The 16688-nt window shown below is 39.2% G+C and overlaps 2 protein-coding genes across 3 annotated transcripts; one reads left to right on the forward strand and one right to left on the reverse strand.

Moving 5' to 3' along the window:
• On the forward strand, positions 1-5773 carry LOC145460575 (retinol dehydrogenase 16-like). The gene is made up of 4 exons (XM_081445433.1): positions 1-467; positions 2998-3183; positions 3580-3819; positions 4351-5773. The coding sequence occupies exons 1-4, from the start codon at positions 125-127 to the stop codon at positions 4572-4574; spliced, it is 993 nt and encodes a 330-aa protein (XP_081301559.1). The 5' UTR covers positions 1-124; the 3' UTR covers positions 4575-5773.
• A 1551-nt stretch (positions 5774-7324) lies between these two features.
• Positions 7325-16671, reverse strand: LOC145460566 (F-box only protein 7-like). Of its 2 annotated transcripts, none has more exons than XM_081445419.1 (11): positions 16441-16671; positions 16124-16337; positions 15002-15265; positions 14370-14532; positions 13795-13887; positions 11553-11642; positions 10978-11030; positions 10370-10490; positions 10168-10205; positions 8379-8517; positions 7325-7856 (listed from the first exon to the last, which is right to left on the reverse strand). In XM_081445419.1, exons 1-11 carry the CDS (start codon positions 16548-16550, stop codon positions 7666-7668), a joined length of 1476 nt encoding a protein of 491 aa, XP_081301545.1. In that variant the 5' UTR covers positions 16551-16671; the 3' UTR covers positions 7325-7665. The 2 variants fall into 2 exon arrangements, with proteins under 2 accessions (XP_081301545.1, XP_081301543.1); XM_081445417.1 differs by having other exon boundaries at positions 16106-16337.
• Positions 16672-16688: the final 17 nt, after the last annotated feature.

Raw genomic sequence — 16688 nt, forward strand, 5'->3', positions numbered from 1 at the left:
AACCTTGTTCCCAGGGTATCTCATCTTACCGCCACAGAGGGCGATAAGATGAGAGACCCTGGGAACGAGGTTGTCAGGAGAGCGGATCTGCTGCGCATGGAGTCACGGACTACCAGAAAGGGCGATGGATAGTACAAGTTTTCTATCCTTTTTGCCATCCTGGATCATCCTGGTTGTCATTGCCCTGTTCACTATCTATTTCGTCGCTCGTTTGTTGCCAAAATCAAAAATTGACCTGAAGGGAAAGTATGTTCTTATCACGGGCTGTGATCGCGGCTTCGGTAGGGCAACAGCCATAGCACTGGACAAGATGGGAGCCTGTGTTTTGGCGACTTGCTTAACGAAAAAAGGAGAACAGAGTTTGAAATCGGTGACGAGTGACAAATTGAAAACATTCCAGATGGATGTGACAAACTCGAAGCAGATCGGAGATGTATACAGCGAAGTGAGAGGGGAAATTTCTTCAGGTACGTTACAACTTCGACCGTGTCACGCTATCCCGATTGTTTTCATTCAAGCCAAAAACAAACGCTCAATTTATCAAGCCGAGTTTAGTGTTTAGCGAGGTTTCATAAGAATCTGTTGTAAACTCATGGAAATATGGCACTTACAGCGGTTGTCACACGCGACCTTCAGCGCAAAAAAAGTCTAGACACAACCTAAGTTTTGGTGGACGTCAATCAACTCCGCCTCCTTGCCGACTGTATGCAAAATTTACCTGAAAGTGAAACCCTGCAGCAGTCCACTAGTAAAAATTATCATTTTACTTTCGGTCTGTACGGCTAGCTCACTAACTACATCCTTGGAATTTATAAATGAAAACGTTTGTCGGGTTTTTCAACGGCCATCCGCATGCATGAATGACCCCGAGAGCAACAGACTGGGGCTACGGACTGAACAGTACTTAATTTATTACCTTACAAAATTATAAGGTTTATAAGACTTTTAAGTCTAGCTCAGTCCGTAGCCCCAAGACAAATACGTGCAGAAATAATTTGTTTGCGTGTCGATTTGCTTGCTCTCGGGGTCATTCATGCATGCGAATTATGGTTGGCCATTGGGCGTCGACAAAACGAGGATCGGACTGGACCGGACCGGATCACGGGTCGGATCACGGACCGGATCACGGACCGGATCACGGATCGGATCACGGATCGGATCACGGATCGGATCACGGATCGGATCACGGATCGGATCACGGATCGGATCACGGATCGGATCACGGATTGGATCACGGATCGGATCCCGGACCGGATCAGGGATCGAATCACGGACCGGATCACGGATCAAATCACGGATCGGATCACAGAAAAAAAAAAAAAGTTTTAAAGAAAAAAAAAATTCAAAAAAAAGAAAAAATCAAATCGTTTTTAAGATAAAAATAAATAAAAAATAAAAGTGGAAAATTAAAATATGTTAAATGAAAATAAGAATCCCGAATTTGACGCAATGACATGCTAATTACAGAGAATGACAAGAGGTCATTTACAAAGCCACATAACCGCCTAATTTACGACGAATTTAAATTGTAATAAACGTTAGTTGGCTCGAAACTTGCGTGAACCTCCCATTCTCGTTTTTTAAATTGTTGTTAGTATCAGTAGCTAATTCTCGGCTACTTTTTCGTGTCAGATGTGAGCGTTACAGTTGGCGTTACAGTTAATGAGAAAACTTACGTACGAAAGCTTAAGGATGTGACTTGCTTTAAAGGAGCTACGTCACGATTTGCGTATCTTGAAAGCACTAGCCTAGTTTTTCAAGTTCGTCATTTGCAGTCCTCGTTAATCTTTGCCATCCTTAATAATCCTCATTCCGTTTTGATTTGTTCTTGTCTCTTAAGGGTTTTCTATCCTAGAACACGATCATTTTAAGGTTTTATTCTATTTAAAGGCAACTCTTTATGACCCTAAAAATGACTCTAAAAACCGTGACGTAACTCCTAAAATGTTGTTTATTCTTGGGTTGCGTTATCGTTCACACTATCGATCTTATTCCTATAATTTTTTGTAAAACAGCTATATTTCCTTGAAATACAAATGGTTTGTTTCGTTTTATTCCAGTGCGAAATATCGTATTCCAAACTCACATCTTGTAAAAGTATAGACGTCTCAAAAACGGAAATTGTTTGAAATCATCAGGTGTTTAATTTTTTAGTGTTTTTAGTTTTTGTGTTTCTATTCATACGTTCGTCTTATTATTACCATGCTGACTTGTTTATGACCGTTTACCTTTGACGCAAGTGAATATACGAAATATCATTTATCTGAACTGCGGAGAAAGATATGAAGACATGATTGATCATCCCAATCAAAACCCAACAGCCTGAAAAAAATTCACCTGTGACCAGCTCCCAGTTGGCTTGATATTAATATAAAAGAATAAAGAAATATCACACCTGAATTAAATAAAACGTTCTGCTCACAGTAGTCACTCTAGTGTAATTTGCTCAACAAAATTTTGAATTTTGAATCTTGAATTTTTTCCTTGATCCGATCCGTGATCCGGTCCGTGATCCGGTCCTGTCCGGTCCGGTCCGATCCGATCCGATCCGATCCTGGTTTTGTCGACGCCAGTTGGCCATTCGTTTCAAAATTACGACAGGGTACGCGGGTTTTTCTGCCGCGTATACTTGTTTACATACGTTACGTATGGAACTCCAGGTAAGTCTTTTTAACAACTTAACCCTTTGAAGGAATGTTTAAGGACCGAAATTGGTTAAAGAGCCCTAATCGGCCATACCTTTGTTTTTGTTTACATTCGAGAGGTTGGCTATCATTTGTTCAAACGAACTGAGGAAATCACTGTGAAAAAACTGAAGATAATTAAACATACTTTCAGCAACACAATGCAACTTACAGTAAAGCAATGAGATTTCGCTTCACCATGCCATATCAATAATTTCCATGGCATCGAAAATGGTGGAGGCTGATCATTGATAAGGGTCCTTTAAGATGTGTGAAACTGCTATTGAAAGTAGTATTTCTCTTCTTGTTTCAGCTGGATTGTGGGGTCTGGTGAACAATGCTGGAATTATTTGCTGCAGTCCCATAGAATGGACACCGCTAGATGACTTCAAACGCTCCGCTGATGTTAATCTGTGGGGAATGATTGATGTCACTAAAACCTTTCTTCCTTTGTTAAAGAAGACCCCTGGACGAGTGGTTAATTTATCAAGCATGTTAGGTACTTGTACATAGGCTAAACCTCCGAGTCTCCCCTATCATGATGGGTCGCCAAATCTCCTAGAGAATACGAAGGAACGAGCATTGAAGTACATTTTTCACACTTATTATGTCCAGTTGCTGATGTTTTGGGGGGGACATTTTTTGCATATTTCACACATTTTTGTCGTTGAATCAGCAGAGCTCTTCTTTTGACAACTTTTCTGGGAGTCGAGAAGGTGCAGTGAATTATTGGCAATCTCCCGGATTTTCTCTCTCTTTGTTTTTAGGTTCAACATCTCTCGTAATAGATAAATGGGCTTCTGAAAGATTAACCACTTGCCCTTCACTTCATGCAGTTTTGTACAAATCAATGTATTTAAAATCATACTCAGGTAATCATCTCATTTCAATAAAGGGCGCCTTACAGTCACCTTTTATGGAGCATATTGTGTGACCAAATATGGCGTGGAGGCATTTTCGGATGCCCTAAGGCGTGAGATGCAGCCCTGGGGAATCAAAGTCAGTATGCTGGAGCCAGGAGCATTTTTAACAGACCTTATTTCTCCTGCTTCGCTTGAGCAGCAACTGAGACAGCGATGGAACGCACTGAGTGATGAGCTAAAGAATGACTATGGAGAGGAATACTTGACGAGAGGTATCAATTTGTTCTTATGATGGGGGATCTAGCACAAAAATTGTGACCAATTTCCAAAAAAAAATTGTGCCAAAGGTCCAAGCCTTTAGAGGGATCCACGGCCATGTTCCCCCAGGGAACGTATTGTGGAATTTAATTCTCTAAAATCCCCTTTTCAGAGTTTCTGAGTCATTCTGATTTACCTAAGGCCGTGGAGACCAGTATGGATCCATGCTTCAAAGTACTGCGGTACTATATAAACAGAGTTGAAGAAGCAGTAGACAAAAGTGTCCACAGTAACGTAACAAAGTGGCCGCGTTATAGTGGCTAAAGGGCAAATGTACGAGTTGGAAGAAATCCAGATATCTGTATCAAGAAGTTGTCTGTAAAGGCCCTCTTACGTACATTAGGCCAATTTTCTTGCAATTTGTGTTGCAACCAAATAGCCAGACACAGGAAGAATTGTTTAGTGTAATAACGCCACAGAAAGTTTGCAAGAGTTTGCCAATCAATTTGTAATTCTCATGCATGTTTGTTTGACTATATATACAGCTGTTGAACTGCGGAACGAAGCATTTCGTAACTTGGATATAAACGAAGTTGTCAACACAATAGTGGAAGCCCTGACGTCAAGTTCTCCGCGTGACCGCTACTTGGTTGGCCAAGATGCCAAGAATTTTCTTTTATGGCTAACTAGGTTACCAACTTCTGTTGCTGATTATGTCCTATGTGCATCTGTTAAACAACTTCAGCCACGAGGAGCCTCGGTGTCTTAAAACGAACTGGAAAACAACCACTAAAGACTCAAACATCTGCAGCACATCTCGTAACAATACTGAGATAACTACAGGGCGTGTTTAAAACACGAAGTGGCAAAACGGTTTTTTTTTCTTTTCACTGCGTTTTGGCCATATGAAAATGTGAAATTTCAGTTCCAGAACCGCAAAGGGTTAGGACCTGGCACTTGTCAACTGTGAGGTCAAAAGGAGAACATAGGTCGATACATTTTTCAAACCAAACAAATAAAGACGAAAACATTAGTGCAACATACGTCTAGGAATAAGCCAATTAAGTGTAATTCCAATTTTGGTTTACCTTGCAAACGGCTCCCTGCAAGCGAAGCGAGCCAACGAGAGCGGAAAAACAAGAATTCGGCGAGTGGGTCGAGGAGGGTTCCGTCCTGCTCACTTCGCTCACCAAATTCTTTTTTTCCTTTAGTTCAAAATTGTCAACATTTGTGAAAGATATGTAGACCTACGTTCTTGCTTTGGTGTCACAGCCTGACTACAGTGAAACCTGTATTAAGCGGACACCCTTGGGACCCTCACTAGAGTCCGCTTAATACAGCTGGGTGTCCGCTGTAAGCAGGTTCTAATATATTGTGCAATAATAGTCGATTATTTAACCTTTTGTAACTCAGTGAAGCACAGTGTAAGAATAGCACAATGTTCAGTCAGGCAATGCATCAATCTGGAGTGATCTACTTAGCTTTGAAATGATATCTCTGAACAATGTTAAAGGAGTCTGGACTGAGCTTTTAGAAGTAGAAAGCCCTTGAAGTGTCCGCTGAATGTAGGTTTTTGTGCGACAAAATGGCTTAATATTGGTGTCCGTATCTGCTTAACAGAGGTGTCCGCTGAATGCAGGTTTATTTTACAGTAAATGTAGAAGGAAAATTTTGGGACTCAGGCTGGTGTTCACTTAATAGAGGGTGTCCGCTCGATATGGGGTCCGCTTAATACAGGTTTCACTGTAGTTCCAGGTCCTAACAGTAAACCCCCTGCGGTTTCTGACCCAACCGCAGGAGAAATTTCAAAATGTTCTCATGTAACCTCACCCAAATGAAAAAACTATACATATATTTGTCATAATTATACACTTCAACATTTTCAATTATATACAAATGTCCAGTCACACAAAAGTGGTGCATAAAAGAACAAGGGTTTAGACCTTCAAGCAGAGCCTACTTTTACTGTGTACCCCCTTCCCTCAGGAAATGTCCAAGTTATTGAACATGCACAGGGTTAGTATCCTTTTTCAGAAACAAATTTCCAGGACTTTTCCAGGACTTAACCAGGACTCAGATTGATTTTTCCAGAACTCTACAATTCACCTTAACCCTGTCTTTCCCAAGATCTCAATGTTAATTCTCCTTACTGTCTGCCATACATTTCATATTTTTTACTTGAGTTTAACAGATTTCCAGCACATTCCAGGACCAGTCACCCTGGAAAGACTGGAAAGACTGGAAAGTCCTGGAAAATGCCACAGGAAAATTCCAGGACTTTCCAGGTTTTCTAGGACCCCTACAAAGCCTGATGCAAGAGTAGCTTTGACAAACGGACTAAATAACTAAACACACCTAAATATTACAATCATGTGAGTGTCAGCTCCTCTCATAATTCAATGCCTTTCCAGATAAAGAAAAGATAAGAAAGAAATTAAAACAAATATTAGAAGCCCACACCTAAATTTAAACTCAGAACTTACAGATTGTTACAGCATACACTAATAGAAGATCAGTTTTAGTTAGATCTTATCAAAGGTATACAACCTTAATATCAATGAAGCATTTGAACTCTTTCGTGTCATATGAGGCAATAAGTTCTAATAAAAGTTGCTAAGCATAAGATGACGAAGTTGTCAGAAGGGGAACATCACTGAAATCAGCAACAAAAATGAAAAACAAATAAAAATGAAAGCCCACAATTCAGGGTTATCACTACTTGGTCATGTATCTGACCACTGACCCTGCCCAATAGAGTCCTAAAGTGATGATGTCACAAAAATAAAATTTTTGAAATTATGGGATATGATGTCATATTCTTATAGTGGATGCTAAAAGATGCCCTCATCCCAAACATTAGCTCTGAATTGCAATTCCCGATAGAGATATAAGGTATCAAACTTTGATAGCATCCCACACAAACCCTTCAAAATTTGTTTCAGTTCCTTCAGTTTAGAACTGACTCAAAATTAGAGAGATTTATATGGGGCAGTACCAAATTTTCATCATTTATATTTTGGCTGAGAATCACAATTAAGAGGTAATTTTTGGCAAGGACCCTTTATTAAGGACGCTCTATTCGAAAATGGCGCCAAATCCCATAATTTCTCAAATTTATTTTTTTGTGACGTCACACTTTAGGACTCTATAGGGATAAGATGAGAAGTAAGAAATGATATACATACCGTACAGTATGACTTACACATTAAAAACTTAGTGCAGTTGCCTCAAAATTGCCATTGCTTACGGGGGATTCATTTTCCAAGTTAAATGGGTGGCTGATAGTCACTTTAATCAGATTGAGCAACTGAAGTGCATTGTGGGGAGTGCCACAGAACCTTGCATTTCATCCACCTCAAAACATAACATTTTAATCTATGAAGAGTAAAACGGCAACCTTAAATATAATACACCAGACAACTTTTTAAAGACATGTTTTGGCAGACTGATGCCATCAGTCAAGCAAAAACATATCTTTAAAGAGGTAAAATGTCAAAAGTAAAATGTAGAAAGAAAATGTTGAATAATTTACAAATTTTATTAAATAATTACAACTTCCACGTTTTAAACCTGTAAATCAAAGCATGCATGTCTGAAAAAGATCATTTGCTTCTGCAATCAAATGATCTGTATCCACAGAATGGACTGTGAAATTGTTTACAGCACTGCAGCACTGAGTAATGTTCTTCACGTGATTTATTTAAACTGATCGTCTATTCAGTCAGCTGGAAGTTGCCATCTTCGGAAATCTTGTAATATTTTGCCAGTGACTTATGGAGATGTCTTGTTTCAAGTTCATAATATCGTACTTTTTTTAGTCACACGAGAATGACATAATTTCGTACAAGAATGACGTCTTATCATAAAAATCCAGGTGGGAAGCTCCCTGAAGGGCCTGGGCGTCGTCCCCTCCTAGACGGTCCTGGCATTTGATTAATGTCTGGTAGGGGGCCATATGGATCAAAGCGAGGTCTTGGCAGCCCAGGCCCAGGGCTGGGGTTAATTCCACCAGGTATGAATGGTAAATTAGGATAGAGATCATTGTGGCCACCTGAAATAAATGATGAACAGGTCATGTAAAAATATTGACATAGGAGCTCATCAACCATGTCACCATTTTGCGACCTAGATACAGGCACAATGTGCAGCTCACACGCTTTGTGCATCAAAACTCTCAAATGTCTTTTCAAAAGCCTAACTTTGCAAATGTCTCTTAGTGAACTCAGTTCATTTTCCACTTGGGAGATGTGAATGCTACATCAATTGCCATCATTTATTTTTAAAACTGGCAAGTTTGGGGTTCTTCAAGTACATTTTCAGGAGTTTGCAACAGATTCTTGTGAAACTTTACTAAATTCGACATGACAAATTGTGAGATAAGACAAATTTTTTTGTTTGGATGAAATAATTGGAAAAGCACACATCGTCAAAATGGTCCATTTCAAATGCAGTTACCGGTATGTCTCCATCCTTTTCTCCTTCATCATAAACTGCTCACAAAACTTCCCAAAATTCTTGGACCAGCAGGATGGTGATACAATGTATGAGCCTGAGCTACTGTACATGTGCCTACCTATGATGCCAGGTGGGTATGGCTCCCCCCTGAAAGGCTGTGAGCCAACTCCATGACCAGGGGGGAACAGGTCAAGAGGTGGTAGGATGACTTGCATTCTCATGCGCTCTTGTTTCTGTCTGTACAACTGGATGTAGGTCTACAGATGTGAACAAACTAAAATCAGTGATTTCATACATCGCTGACGAGTAAGTACTTGTACACCGAAGTTGAACATTTTTCTGATAGATCAGGCCTCTTTTTAAAAGCAACACAGTACCAGTACTTCAATATTAACCCCAAAGAGCATTTGATTCTGTTCCACCTCCAACTACTGTACAATGTAAGTTCTGCACATGAGATAAAAAGTACTGGTCTATCAATGGTTCTGACTGCACACCTAAACAATGACATAAATGGGCATGCTTATTCAAAGCATTTGGGTTTTATAGTACAATTTCAATCCAAGAAGCTTATACCTCCATGCAGCTATACTACTTGCTTCTGATCAGAATGGAGATGGACAAATTTGTCGTACTCAGTAGTTGTTGCTGTTTTTGTCATCATTTCAGTTATGATTCAATCAAAAGTATTTTTTAAAACAAATTAATTTTGATACTAAAAAGACAATAGGTGATGGAATGTTCTTTTAAACAAAGAGTTTTGCGTGAATGGAATCAGTCTGCGTGTTGAGACTAGGATTGCGCCCCTTGATGAAAAGCATCTCCTAAACAAGACAATCAAAAGAAAATTGGAACAAGACCTGGGGGGGGGGGGGGGAGGGGGATACTCCCTTATATGGGCTATATAGGTATGTGCGGCCCCAAAGGGTATGGTTTTTCAGGTGTTTTGGTCATAAATGAGCTGATTTTGGCCATTCTGGTCATAAATAGGGTATGGTTTTTGTACTCTAGCCTTGATATGGGTATGTTTTTATGAAGAAGCCACTTTTTCATCATTATCGAAAAGAAAATCAACAAAAGCCCTTCACAAATTATGTTTATGGTAATTTAACATTGGTCTGAACTAGGGAACTAATTATAACCCAGGTCTGAAACAGGGATTTGGTTTAGGGGTTAGGTCATAAATAGGGTTTTGAATTTTTGGTCAGGTCATAAATAGGGTAGGGAATTTCATAGATTTTGGTCATAAATAGGGTAATAGTTTTGGGAAGCGGGCTGCACACCCCTACCCGATTTTTCTGGGAGTACCCCCCCCCCCCTTCGGGACAAGACCTCAAGCCCAGAGAAATCAAGCTTCCAATCGTAAATCAACAATGCGTTGTTTACTCCTTTACATGTGATCTATGTGATTCGGACTATGTCGCTTTACAGCTCGACACCTCCACCAACATATTATTGAACGTAAAAACTCTGCGTTCGGTAAACACTTTTTGACAGCCCATGGGGATACAAGCCTCCTCAAAGAAAGCCAATTCCGCATTCTAAAAAAGTGCCAAGGAAAATTTGATTGTCTTGTCTATGAGATGCTTTTCATCAAGGAGCGCAATCCTAGTCTCAACACGCAGACTGATTCCATGAGTTTCTTAAATGGCACTCAGGACATGGTTGTTTATTGAATTTGCTGGCTCTTGAAAACAAAAAAATACACACCTAATCCCAACTGAGAAAGAATCAATGAGAATGCTAGGATTTACCTCAAGACTACCTTGCCATATAACAAATAATTTAAATTGCCTTCAAATAACTGAGCCTGCATCAGAAAGTTTAAGACTTTAAGACTGTGATATATGTATATCCCTGGCACTGTGTCTGGTGGATAATTATGGTACTGTAGCTAGAATACACACCGTCTTCCAACTTTTGGTTTCGTCCTTTACCCGTGCACCTGCAAATTGATAAAAAAGATGCATAATCAATATGATGATGATGAATCCAATTTGCCTAATAAATTGTTGACTCAAACTGACTGAATAGCTGACCCAATTCCCACTTTTCAAATCCTGGCTAAAAGCCCTGACGAGGCCAAACAGTTTTCAATCTGAGGCTTACCAAAATCTCTAAATACAAGGTGCTGCCACACAGTAGAATCATTCGAAAGAGATCTCAGCTCTCGACATGTGCATGCAACATTCAATATGCTGTGTACTGGAAGGTTTCCCAGAACCATTAACTGAAAAACAACAACAACAAATGAACCTTTGTGTGTATTTAGTGTCTTCATCCTATTGCATGAGAAACACTTGTCTAGTACCTACAAATGTTTACATTTGCAATATAAAAGGCAGAGTCTTTTCCAAGCCTAGCGATGCAGAGAAAACACCAGTGGAAGTTTGGTAGAACAAGAAAAGCTATGAAAGCACAAGCCATGGACAAGTGTTTCCAAATCCGCTTCTTATCCTTGATAGAAACACAGATAATGTTTTCTATTTCTCCAGTAGAATGTAAACTGTCAGCTATCTATTTGGAGCAGTTTTCAATTGAGTGTTGTAAATTAACCAAAGCCAAACCAATTACTTACCAATTAGACTTCTCAGCCAATCTCAAACCGTAGTAAAACCAAAGCCAAAGTAATTGCCTGATAACTTTCAACACTCAATTGAAAAACAACACTCTAAAATAAATAACATGATAGTATTAACCCACAGTAAAATGTGTACCTTGACTTCTGCAGGAACAGCCATGAAACCACACAACTGTGGTAATCCCAGAGCTGCAAAAATCAACAAACAATTAATTAAAAATACATTATTAACAATTCTTGCAGGATCTGCTGTGCTAATGTTCAATGGATGAACCACTGAACTTTTACAACCCTTACAAAGTTATATAATTTTTTTTATATCTATTTAATTGATACATGTAACTTATATACATTCAATACACACTCACATAATTACTTTACAAAATTACATTATTTACACCACTCACATTGCAATACTTGATTTAAAGTACACTATTTACATTCCTTGCAATACTAGTTGCTTAAAATTTCATACCTTATTTTTATTGCCTACTCTATAAGTTACTTTCACAAATAAATGCACCCTTAAAAGTAACAAGCTTGTTACAGGGGTGAAGAACAAGGCTACAGGTGAATCAAAATTTAATGCCAGCCCTGCATATTCAAACTGAAATTTTGTGAAAACGAACATTTTAGTTTTAAAATCATTAAAATAAAATACAATTACAGTACATGTATATCTATAAAAAATGACAAGTACAGATATCATACCAGCTCTCATAAAGGACAACAATGGATAAGCCACTTGGTCCTTGAACAGTCTGGACAGTCGGTGAAGATTGTAATAAACTGATGAAGCACCTAATGAGTGATTAGTATTTATTTAATATAAATTCTCTTTTATTCTCCACTGATGGGACCAAGGACCAAATCAACTATGGTATTGACTCAAGAGCAAATAATACAATATTATAAATATATTGCTCTTTGTCGAGGAAAAGGTTGTTGTTATTCATCGTGGTAGATGCAATAATAAAGTGTATTATCGTTTGTCTCACGATGTAGTCACTTGAGATGTAGATCGCGACGTTTCGACTGCTTACTGCTAGTCTTCTTCAGGCGATAAGGTCGACTGATTGCACGGTATCATTTATATCACAAAGGACGGCTGTGATTGGTGCATTTCGATCCTCCTATTGTTCCATTGTTCTGGCGAGTAGCTGTTCCCTCAGTGGTCCATTGTTGTACTGTTCTCCTGTTGTTGTGTTTCTTGATCGTGGGTATCCATGCTTCAGGAATTTCAATTCCACTATCCCTGTTGATGTTGTTAGGGTGAAGTCTTATCATGGTGTCTTTCGACGTAGAGTCACTGTTTACCAACGTACCGATCGAGGGCGCCGCACAAGCCACGCTACAAAAAATGGAGAACGACGCAGGCCTGGCTGACCGCATGACACTTACACCAGTTCAAATCGCGGACCTCTTGAATTTCGTATTAAGATCTACGTACTTCCAGTACAACAGATCGATTTATGAACAACGAGATGGCACAGCCATGGGGAGCCCTGTATCCGCAGTTATTGCTAATCTCTACATGGAGATATTTGAAGAACAAGCAATAGAGTCTGCACCTTACAAGCCTAAGATCTGGAAATGCTACGTAGATGATACTTTCACCATCCTGGATCGGGATAGAGTTGACGTCTTCCTGCAACACCTGAACAGTCAACAACCATCAATCCGTTTCACCATGGAGATCGAGAACAACAACAAGATCGCCTTTCTCGACACGTCAGTTTACAGAGAACCTGATGGCCGCCTTACCACCAGTGTCTACAGGAAACCAACACATACTGATCAGTACCTAGCGTATGATTCACACCACCCTCAGTCAGTAAAGCGCGGTATTGTGAAGTGTCTGTACGACTGGGCTAAACGTCTCATCACCAAACCATCAGTAATTGCTGGAGAGAAGAAACATCTGTCATCTGTACTTGTTTCTAACGGATATCCCTCCTCTTTTGTACAGAAGATCACAAAGACACGAACAACCCCAAGAAGAGAGCCTGTCGCTGAATTTAATCCACCGCCGTTTTACCTTATGTCCAAGGAGTTTCGGAGTCTCTCCGCCGCTGCCTAGAACAACAAGGCATTCGCACCGTCTTTAAGTCCGACATGACACTTTGGTCACACTTAGTGCAACCAAAGGACACCGTCAACCCGGCTAAACAAGATGGTGTTGTCTACAGGATTCCCTGTGAGTGCGGCAAAGTCTACATCGGGGAAACAGGGAGATCTATGTAGGAGAGGATCAAAGAACACGACAGGGATATACGACTCGCCCGTACCCAGACCTCTGCTGTTTCTGAACACACCCACGAGACCGGCCACTATCCTATCTGGAATGAGGTCAAGTTTATTGATCGAGATCCTCACTGGTACACACGTAGGGTCAAGGAAGCTATTCACATAAGACTTTACCCTAACAACATCAACAGGGATAGTGGAATTGAAATTCCTGAAGCATGGATATCCACGATCAAGAAACACAACAACAGGAGAACGGTACAACAACGGACCACTGATGGAACAGCTACTCGCCGGAACAATGGAACAATAGGAGGATCGAAATGCACCAATCACAGCTGTCCTTTGTGATATAAATGATACTGTGCAATCAGTCGACCTTATTGCCTGAAGAAGACTAGCAGTAAGCAGTCGAAACGTCGCGATCTACATCTCAAGTGACTACATCGTGAGACAAACGATAATACACTTTATTATATTGCTCTTTACATGTATAAAGTAGACAGGATGATTGCTACTACTCACATAGTTGTAAAGCAAACAGATTGACAGATATGAATAAACATCAGTTGAGTTATGGCGAGCCAAGTGTTATACAATCATATACATGTGCTTGTTAAGCAATTTCAAGAGAAATATTACATGCACGTATGTACCATGTACTTATCACTGGACATGAGACATATCACAACCAATAAAGACCTACCATTTGTCTTAAGATCCACATTTCCCCTCACAAAATCAGTTGGTTGTAACTTGCACTGATATATTTCACTTTTTGGCACTGAATCAGCCAGACCTGAAATATGTTAATGTCAAAAGATGAGGTGGCTTAGGATGCCACAAAATCCACAATTGTTACCATCAAGTGAAAAGTAAAGAACTACACAAAATGAACAGTTTTTGTCATACATGTATAATCATAGCAAGATATCAAGGTATTGGACTTAAATCTTCAGTACTGCAATCAAATTGCCTGTTGGAAGTGAATTAGAAAATACCATGCTACTACAGTGACTTATCTACATTGTATTAAAAGTGTTTTTGAACTTGACACTAATAAAATCTTCTAAATGATCAGCACCAGAAATTAGGAGTCAGCACAACTTTCCCTGGATGCATGCTTGCCGATTGTCACTTCCCACCCAAAGAAACACAATTTCGACAGTAATGTTTGCCTCTACCACTGTAAGACCATGAACACAACACGCACTTCCATGTATTACAGTAAAAAAATTGTCAAAAACAGCACATAAAATCAACAAGTGCAGAAAGATATACCATGAACCATGATGTAAGGTCCTAAAGATGTACACGTCAAAGAGCATGTCAGACCAGGACAAGACGAGTGTGTGTACATAATTCTTGTGATACCACCCTTCTTCCAATCCTTACAAGGCACAACCCTGCTTGAATCATCGACTTCTGTTTTGTCCATTGAATCCTGTAGTATAAGTACAAAGATACATCTTTTTTCTTTTTGCTTACAACTGTCAGCAGACTAGATATATGGGTATATAATAACAGTGTGCATGACTGAGAGGCTTCAAAGTGCAGTTCATTACTTTAAGATTTGGGTTTTACTTTATTCATTTATTTTATTTTTAATAACATTCTTCCACTTCCTGTTCCAATATACAACAATTTGAAACAAATTATTACTATAAGAGTAGGACGAAATGGAGAAGAGCATACAGTATAGTTAGACTAGTCATATGCATTGAATTAAATTACATGTACATTTATTTGGGGATCTAAACAACCTGAATAAGAGACTAAGGAAAGAGACCTCATAATGGACAATGTTCAATTAACAAGCAGTGAGCAGACTACTGGTAATACGGTATGGGTAAAGTGCTCTTTTAAATTATTAGTTTTCTAGCTGACTTTTATTTTTTCAAACAATTAACTACCTCTGATGCACAGATGTATCCAGTCTCCATCATCAAAACATGAATCACTACCCAGGCAGCTTCATGAATGGTGCCAACATCCATAGCTTTGTACAAGTCTTCCAACGTTTGTGGAATTCCCTCTCGACAAAGAAGAATGGATGATCCGAGTGAGGATACTGATCCTGTGCTGTACCGATGAGCCTGTTCTGTTTCACTCTTTCTGGCCTTTTCTTTTCCCTGATTATCATGCTGTTGTTCCAGAGTCAATGACACTGTGCTATGCTAGAAATGAATAAAAATGCAATATATCACATTACCTAGCTGAAGCAGGTAGATGAAGGGGTTAGAGACGTTTATAAGCTATAACAGGGTACCTAAATATGAAGATTTAGAAAAAATATTTCATTTTCATTGACCAACAACACAACTTTCACAACTCGCAATATTAGACTTATCATAAATAGATTTCCATCCACTTCTTTTGCAGAAAACAACAAATTACCGGTACACATACATATAATTTTGATGATCATAATAAGGTGATTCCAATCAACAATGTTCATTTATCAAAGACTACCCTCCAACACATACATGTACCTTACAATAAAATCCCCCGACTTTGAGTAAAAATTCATTAAAACATTGTTAAGAAAATTTTCCCAACTTTTTCCTGACCCACAGCAACCTCATACAGTTATAGAGATTTTCACGGTTTCTGAGGGCATCTTGCTTGGGTAGCACACAAGGCAAAAATTACAGCAAATGTAGGGGGAAAGTGGAGAATCTGATGTCTAACAACTCGTGGAAAATTTGAGTTCTGAAATACTTATGAATTAAAAACCAAAGACACTAGGGAAGAGAATTCACTGATCGCATTTGAGAGAAATGGCCTCTTTAGAAAAGCCACAATAAAAATTTCAATTTTTCATACATTTGTCTTTTAAATGGAGTCACAATTTGCAGGAAAATTTAGAGACGTTTGTATGAAAAATTTAAAGTGTAATTCCTTGTCTCACAAGGCCCGCCAGTGCATATTTCAGTAAGGAGAATCTATCTCTTGAGTCTGGAAATACTAAAAGGATTTAAAAAAAAAAAAAAAAAACCAGATCATACAAGTTGTACCTGGGCTGGATCACTTACATGCTCAGCTGAGGTACATGGAACTTGTTGATCAGTATGCAAGGTATCCCTGGAAGAACCAGGAGTATTTTGGCTGGCTAGTGCATTTCCTTGCTCTCCGGAGTTCTGTAAAATGTAGATTAAGTCACCATGTACTATTCCCAGATCTGTGAGTAGCACCGAGTCATTGTCTAAAACATCTTGGCCATTCAGACTCAGATTAAAACTGCCTGTTCTACAAAACAGAACATAAAATAAATAAATATACTTTATACAGTCACGATAACTTAAGCTTACGTAAGCTTATTTGAGAAAGACTTCAGCTTACATAAACTCACCTCAAACCAAACTTTCTGCGCACAGCTTCTCGGCAATCACTCAATGTTATTGCATCTCCATGCAATTCAAGTACTTCCCTTCGTCTGTGCAGGACAGCTCTAAGTTTCATTTCAAACAAGGGCAGGTAATTTTGAGAAGAATTATCCGCAAAGCTGGTAGGCCTTGTCGGCAGCCATATTGCTTTGCACGCGCAAGGATTTATGGGTAGTTTGAAATGTTTGCACAGGGTCACGGGGAAAGGTACGGT

The sequence above is a fragment of the Orbicella franksi genome, chromosome 11 (assembly GCF_964199315.1).
Source record: "Orbicella franksi chromosome 11, jaOrbFran1.1, whole genome shotgun sequence".
Taxonomy (NCBI): domain Eukaryota; kingdom Metazoa; phylum Cnidaria; class Anthozoa; order Scleractinia; family Merulinidae; genus Orbicella; species Orbicella franksi.

Excerpts from the sequence above, each read along its gene's own strand:
- LOC145460575 (XM_081445433.1), top strand. The coding sequence starts at position 125 with ATGGATAGTACAAGTTTTCTATCCTTTTTGCCATCCTGGATCATCCTG. Across the intron at positions 468-2,997 it reads GAGAGGGGAAATTTCTTCAG|CTGGATTGTGGGGTCTGGTG; the intron begins GTACGTTACAAC and ends TTCTTGTTTCAG. Across the intron at positions 3,820-4,350 it reads AGAGGAATACTTGACGAGAG|CTGTTGAACTGCGGAACGAA; the intron begins GTATCAATTTGT and ends CTATATATACAG.
- LOC145460566 (XM_081445417.1), bottom strand. The coding sequence starts at position 16,550 with ATGAAACTTAGAGCTGTCCTGCACAGACGAAGGGAAGTACTTGAATTG. Across the intron at positions 14,533-15,001 it reads GATACATCTGTGCATCAGAG|GATTCAATGGACAAAACAGA; the intron begins GTAGTTAATTGT and ends CTTATACTACAG. Across the intron at positions 8,518-10,167 it reads AAACCAAAAGTTGGAAGACG|ACCTACATCCAGTTGTACAG; the intron begins GTGTGTATTCTA and ends TCACATCTGTAG.